Source organism: Mandrillus leucophaeus, unplaced genomic scaffold, assembly GCF_000951045.1.
Source record: "Mandrillus leucophaeus isolate KB7577 unplaced genomic scaffold, Mleu.le_1.0 Scaffold1392, whole genome shotgun sequence".
Lineage (NCBI taxonomy): Eukaryota > Metazoa > Chordata > Mammalia > Primates > Cercopithecidae > Mandrillus > Mandrillus leucophaeus.
In genome coordinates, this window is record NW_012101357.1 from 688246 (window position 1) to 695810 (window position 7565).

The 7565-nt window shown below is 46.6% G+C and overlaps 1 protein-coding gene across 1 annotated transcript in view; it reads left to right on the forward strand.

Moving 5' to 3' along the window:
* Positions 1-1259: 1259 nt before the first annotated feature.
* Positions 1260-7565, forward strand: part of PRDM13 (PR domain containing 13) — a 7754-nt gene continuing 1448 nt past the window's right edge. Inside the window, exons 1-4 of the mRNA XM_011973682.1 lie at positions 1260-1403; positions 2996-3127; positions 3441-3561; positions 7295-7561. Coding sequence (XP_011829072.1) covers positions 1260-1403; positions 2996-3127; positions 3441-3561; positions 7295-7561 — 664 coding nt within the window. The remainder of the gene's footprint in view (positions 1404-2995; positions 3128-3440; positions 3562-7294; positions 7562-7565) is intronic.

The following is a 7565-nucleotide window of genomic DNA, read 5'->3' on the forward strand; positions in this document are numbered from 1 at the left end:
GCTCTCCGGTTTAACTCTGAAGTACAACGTCTTGTTAGTTCACAAAGTAGGTGTAAGAAAGAGTTGTCCGAAACGCCCACCTCGCCCCCCTTCTCTACAAATCTTCTCTTTAGCAGATTGCGGTGATTTCGTTTTTGTTTATTTTATTATTATTTTTTAATAGAAAAGTCCAGGTTGTTGGTTTCAGGGGAGTTAGTCCAAGGACCTCTTCCAGGGGACGTGATCAATAACCCACTGTTAGAACTTCTTCCTCTTCAACCCTGGGCCGCGGACCGGGGGGCAGGATCCCCGGTCGAAACTGTTGGTTCTGGGGTCGTTTCCCATTCTCCAGAGAAAGTGCAGGCCCGGGGTGTGCCCGAGAAAAGTGATGCACAGTTGACCTCGCCTTCTCAACTTGATCTGGAGGCTTCATCATATTTTGGGACGAAATGGGACAGAAGTGACAATTAAAGCAGTTCTAAATAGACGACTGGCCTGAACCCAATCCCCTGAAATGGTAAAATGGTCGTTATTTAAAAAGTGTAGGTATTTTCTGGTGTTTTCCCATCAAGTACCTGCCTAATTTCTGTATGGCACACGCCAGAAATCAATAGAAGTTAACAAGTCCTCCAAACAGTCTCCATCTCTTTGTTTAATCTCCTTTACAATAAAGCCAAGGGGAGAGAATTAAAAATCTTTGAAGTAGACCAAGGCTCAAAGGAATCAGCCAAGTAGACTTAAAGTAGTCACTTATTTCCCAAAACTGGTTTGTCGGGGAACAATAAAAGGAAGTAAAATTTATGGAGAAATTATACAGTGGATTTGTCACTTAAAATATCGTAACTGTCTCGAGGACAATACCCCATGCTGAGGATTAATGGTCCCGCCGGACCTTTGATTCACCAGTGCCTTTTCTTCGCCCTTGACAAATTGGATTTTTAGGAATGGGAAGGTCGCCTGGACCATTGTGTGCTAGCCATTCAGAGGCCTCGATTATGCAGGGGGCTGAGGGAACCACTCCATGTGACCCTCTCGGGTAGGACTCTGCAGCTGCTTCGCAGCGCAACTCTCTCACCAAACTACGCGCCCTTGCGCTGGCGGTGCCAAAAGGCTCCCGCCCCAATTGAAAAGGCGCAGTGCATGCCCGCCCGCGTCACTCCGCGGGCGGAGGACGCACGTCGGGGCGCGGCTCCCTGGCTAGCGCGCAGCTCCAGCTCTGTCACTCGCGCCCTTCCGAGGACCTGGCGCACTCGAGCGCCTGCCTGGGGGCGGCGGCAACAATGCACGGAGCCGCCAGAGCTCCAGCCACCAGCGTGAGTGCCGACTGCTGCATCCCGGCCGGCTTGCGCCTCGGACCGGTGCCTGGTACCTTCAAGCTGGGCAAGTACCTGTCAGACCGCAGGGAGCCCGGGCCCAAGAAAAAGGTATTGACCATTCAGACCTCCGCCCACTGCTGTTCGCCTCTCAGTGCCCTGACCCGGGAAAGGGCTAGAGAGAGAAAGTGGAGGAAGGGAGTGATTGAGTCGTTACCTGCTAATTCTGCCAGGTGGAAGGGGACTCCTGTTATTCTGAGCAAGTAGCCTCTTTAACTGTGAGAGCTGGACGGGTCGGGTTGAGAGGAGAGGATGTGGCCGAGAGGGGACAGCCCTGGGTGGGGTGCACTGAGGGCTGTAGGTGCCGGGACCATTCGCGGCTTGTGTTTTCCCCCGCGCTCTCGGGTCTCCTCAGAACCCAGAAGCCCACCCCCGCACCCTGACCTCAGCTCTCTCTGCAAAAGCACCCTCTTTCTGGGGGTGTAGGGCATCGAGAACCTTTCTTCCCTTCTGCCCTTCAATATGTTAATTTGAGGCCTAATTTCGCCTTAAAATAATTTACTTTTTTTTTCCCTAAACAAAAAAAATCTTTGGGAGGCTCTCAGTTCCCAGAATCTCCTCAGATATATATTTTTTTCCCTTGCCGATGTCGGCTTGTGGGTTTGGGGCATATGGAGAGAGGATGAGCAAGGTGCTGGCTCTGACGCGGGCTCCAAGGGTGAGGGGCGCCCATCCGCGCGGGACACAGGATCAGAGCGCCTACAGCGGGGCTCTGAGAGTTCAGAGTCCTAACCGGCAGGCGCCAGGGCCAAACCACTAGCTTTGACTCCCACACCCCACACACCGTTGCGACCCCTGACCAGGAAGACTTAAAGCACTCGCCCGCTTTGGGGGTGTCCCAGGAGCCAAAGGTCGGCAAACAGCGACCAGGAAATGAAGGCAGAAGTCAGGGGTAGAAGGAAGGGCTTTGGCTTCCTTGGCTTTATAGCTTGCTTTGCTTGGAGATTTCTAGTAAGAAAAAGCTCCGGTGTCCAGCCAGCGGGACTTGTACCTCGCTCCTCCTGCAATCACGCCCCCCTCTCCGCCCCACTATAGTCTAAAGCAGGGTTTGGTGCCCACCGCGCATTCCTCTTTAAACGCTTTTTAATTGCTTTTAAATGGCCTGCCAGCTGCGGGCAAGCTTTTCCCCGCTTGGGCTTTGTTCTGAGACTTTCGCTGCAAGGCTCACAGGCACCTAGGTGCGATGCACACAGAATAGAGGAGGTATGAGATAATTTTTTTGTTTGTTTGTTTGTAGGGGGACGCTCTGGGTCCTGGGACTGACCTAGAAACGTCTCTAACCTGGTGTTAGGGCTGCTCTCAGAACTGCCAGTGGGAGAGCTGGGGTAGTGTGTGGGGAACAACTTGGTACAAGATGTGCTTAAGCACTAAGGGAGGATGTTCTCAACATCCCTCCCCCCTCCCCGTGTTGCCAAGGTGGGGCGCAGGAAAGTGGTGGTACTGTTAGCATAGGTAGACTTTCCTCTTTCTCCCTCCCCCAAGCAAGGTCCTAAGGAATTCTCCTCCTTCCAGTAGCCCCTAGTGGTCTGGCCAAACCAAAAACAACCACTTTCCTGTGTTGGGTGGGGGTGGAGGATAAACTTTCTGTCTGGGTTGTGGGCCTGGCCAAGGTGCGGGGAGAACGACCACTGCTTGTGTTGCAGGTGCGCATGGTGAGAGGGGAGCTGGTGGACGAGTCGGGGGGCTCCCCTCTGGAGTGGATAGGGTTAATCCGGGCAGCCAGAAACTCCCAGGAACAGACTCTGGAAGCTATTGCAGACTTACCCGGAGGACAGGTACTGCGGGCTTCTCTCCACATCCCCTAGTCCCCACCACCAATTCAATCTACCTAACCATCCCTGCGGTGGCCAACAATATTAAGAGCAAAGTGTTTTAGCTAGACGTCTCATTTAAATGTCTTGACAACCCTATAAGGTAGATACTATTGTTTTTCCATTTGAAGGGTGAGGGAAGTGAAGTTCAGAGAGCTCCAGTAGCTTCTCCAGGGTCACACAACATCAGAATCGGGATTTGAACCTTTCTTCTCAGTTGCTTTTTGACCAATTACCCAGGAAATGACAGAGAACTGTTCCATTCCTTGCGTCCCAGATCTTCTACCGAGCATTGCGAGACGTCCAGCCAGGGGAGGAGCTGACAGTGTGGTATTCTAACTCCTTGGCTCAGTGGTTCGACATCCCCACCACGGCGACTCCGACTCACGATGAGAAAGGTACCCACTCCAAAAGCGTGGATGGGCAAGAGTCCAGCCCTCCTCCTCCTGTCTTGAAGCGAGTCACTAGACATAGCTCGACCAGTGTAAAATGGAATTCACATTCCCTGTATTTCAAGGCAAAGAGGAGAGGTCGCCACTACCTCCTTAAAATCAACCATAAACGATAACAGTGATAGTAATCTGGCTCACAATGGCAGGGGGAAAAGTACGCATTATGAACTTAATGGGGCCATCCTTTTTCTGATGCCTATTCAAAGAGACCATTATTTACTCAATTAAGATAAAAAAATTAGGCGCAGTAGTTCATGCCTGTAATCCTAGACTTTGGGAGGCTGAGGTAGGAGGATCACTTGAGGCTAGGAGCTTGAGACCAGCCTGGGCAACATAGTGAGACCTCTGTCTCTACACCAAAAAAATAATTAGCCAGGTGTGGTGGTACATGCCTGTAGTCTTAGCTACTCAGGATGCTAAGAAAAGAGGATCACTTGAGCCCAGGAGGTCAAGGCTCCAGTGAGCTGTAATGTTACCACTGTATGCCAGCCTGGGTGACAAGTGAGACCCTGTCTCAAAAAATAAATAAATAAATAAATAAATAAATAATAAAAAAGGAGCCTTAAATTGTTGTTACAGCAATTACATCCTGAGTTCCACAGAATATAACTCAAACCTGGAATGCTTTTCAAAGTCCAAGGACATTTCTTCTCCACTGGCTTTCCAGGAGAACAGTGCATTTCTACAGCATTTTAGAAGTATTACGGTACTTACAGCTGGTCAGTTGGCAGGTACTGAGACCCTTCCATTTAAGTGGCATTTATTCATTTCCCTTTGCCTACTTAAATTGAATCTGGGATGTATCCCAGTTTCTTCTCAGATTTATTTGATCCCTTCAAAGCCAAGAGCGGATTTATGCAAATTAAGGTGCAGTAACTAAACAGAAAAACATTTTTAAACCTACCCTTGAACACTGAAGAACACTTCCTGTGGAAAGAAGTCGAGGAGGTGCTAGAATAGTTAAGGTCTTGGAGACTTCCTTTTCACATACAAAGCTACCATGGCTTTTTTTCCATGACAATGGTCTGTAATTTCTATTAAAGACACATTTATTATTTAACATCAAAATAATGAATGCTGTGAAATATTCGAACATGCTGTCTTCCTGGATTGCCTGCTCAATCACATCCCTTTAGAAATAGGTTTAGAGAAATTAATACAAGTATGTGAATTAGGAAACACTTCATGAATAAGACAGAATGAAGTTTATTCAAAACAATGAGTCACTTTACTTTAAAGTATCATCGTCTCCTGCAAGTTACTTGTTTATTTTGCATGTATAGTATTCAAATTATCCTAAGATAGTTTGTTCCTTGCATCACATTATATTACATTCTCTTGTCAACTTCTTCCAGTAAAAAGAGACGTATAATAAAAGCCGCATAGTGGAGAACTCTCGAATCTGCCACTACAGAATTTGGAGGACCACTAACCTTGAGGAGCCAGCCATTTCTACACAGAACACCCTTTCTTAGGTAGTTCCAAATAGTACAAAAGCGACTGGAATAGTGGTCCTTGTGTTTTCCTTTCAGCCAATTGAGCTTATAAACATCATATGGTAACAGATGTCAAAATAAACACCTTTTTTTTTTTTTTTTTTTTCTGGAGGTGAGAAGGCATGGGTGATTTTGAACCCTGACTTCCCCAGCTTGGAGAAGTCTGAACTCTTGACTACCTTAGAGTTACATGAAGAGGAGGCAGTCACTTGTTAAATGTGTTTGGTACTCTTGGCATGATTTGGATCTGAGAGTCTGGAGAACATGTCAGTTGGTTAGGATAACTGAAAAAAAGTACATATTAAATGTATGCTGCTTAAAGCTTGGAAAGAGGAAGAAATAAATACGGATGGCTGCTATTCTCCTAATTCTAGCTAACTTCAGTGGGTTTCAATTTCGTAGTAAGGTGGAGGAAAATACTGCCCCTTCATGTTAAGAAAAAAAGTGTATGTGGCTTTGCATTAAGCTGAGTCATTCTGCGGCAGATTCGGAAAACTCCCTCTTTCAAAAGGTGTGATGAGAGACAGAAAGGCTCTGAAGTTAGAAGGAAGGTTATTTAAGACAACATACCCACCAAGAGAACCCAGGAGGTCTATTCTTTCTTTTTTTCAAGATTTCTTTTACATGAATGTTCAGTACAAAGTAACAGAACATTGAAATGGTTTTATCTAAGACTTCTATAAACAATTAGGATAGGGTCTCATAGGGAAATACTACTCTCCCATTTTTCTTTCTGCTCTCCTTGGAATATAGTGCTTATCACTTGAGTTTTCACAGGTGTTTCACAGGGGTGGGGGTGGGAGCTACTTGTGTTATGCAAACCCAGAAGTTAATATACATAAAGGGAAGAAGATCTGGACTTTTTCCCTATTGTTATTTCTGTAGTAATATTTCAGAAGTTTGAGCTGCTTGTATATGCAGAGGGGGAATTTAACTTTCCTGTTAAATTTTATGAGACTGATTTATATTTTGGATATTTCCTTGCGGTTCAACTAACTTCTTTCTCACAGACATCTTTCCCTTCAGTATTATCAATCAACCACGTTTTAAAAGAAACCCAACTGCAAGATCATTTCTCTCTACAGCAGTAATACGACCCTTTTAAGTGGAAATTAACTTCTAGTATGTGATCATATATGTGTCTCTTGGCTGTGTTCACAAACTCGGGCGAAATGAAAAAACTAATGCTAATAATACTAAACACAAAAAAAGATTTGACACCAAACACATATGTAGTGCCTGGTAGAGAATTCTGCACTTATTAAAAGCTGAGTATCTATATTTATTTATCGATCTATATCATTTATATATATTCATATAATAAAAAACTAATATATTTTCTCCAAAGACTTTACTAAGCTTGGATTTGTGCAGCTATCTAGGAGTTAATTAATTACCAAGTGGCAGACAAGACAATGCAACATCATCCTTCTTAGATTACCATCATTCTTTATAGAGTATCATGGCATAAGATTTTTTTCTTTTCTCCCAGCAAATTAAATGGGGTTAAAGAGGAAATAAAGATACAAATAATTTTGAAGAATGGCAAATCATAGTCCCTATGTGGTCCTTCAGTTGGTCACGCTCCAGGAAAACCTCAGGCAAAGTGTTTAAGGCTGGAAGGGGGTGGAATGGGTGGGTAGGGGACACAAAAGACATTGTTCTATGAAAAGGAATGATTACATATGGCCTATACATACAGGATATTGTCTCGCCTGGTAATGAGGCGCTCACGACCATTAGATTGGTCTTTGTTCAGTTTATCCAAACTCCTTGACATACGCTACCTATTCTGCAAACGCCAACAGATGGGCCCAGACACTGCACAGCCTCAACACTTGATTTAAAGCAACAGCTGCTCTTTGCTCTTACCCGGCCAGCCTGCCTGAGTGCTGCCCTTCCAACGAAGATTTTGCTTGGAAGGCCTGGAGGAAGTCTTCGTTGGAAAGGTCCCGTCACCTTTTTTGGCCTCTAAGTAGTCCCAGAGGATGGAGACACTGATAAGGATTGGCCATTTGAGGTTTTTCGGAGTCCTTGATACCGTAGGGCTACCGAACTTACATTTCGCCCTCTCCCGATACCGCTGGTCAAAACTTGGCCTTTGCCTTGGGTGCACTGGCGCTTTCTTTCTGTCTCGCTTGTTCGCCTCTCACCGGGTCGCTTTTCCATTCTTTCTTGCCCAGGGGAGGAGCGCTACATCTGCTGGTACTGCTGGAGGACGTTTAGATACCCCAACAGCCTTAAGGCACACCTGCGTTTCCACTGCGTGTTCAGCAGCGGTGGAGGCGGCGCCTTCCTGCACCACGAACACGCTGCTCGCCAAGGCGCCGTCCCAGCGGCTGATGGCCTCGGTCTCTCCCCGAAACCCTCCGCGTCCGATTTCGCCGCGCCTTCCCAGGCAGAAACTTTGCGACCCCACCCGCAGGGCCCGCCACCAGCTCAGGCCTGCGGTGC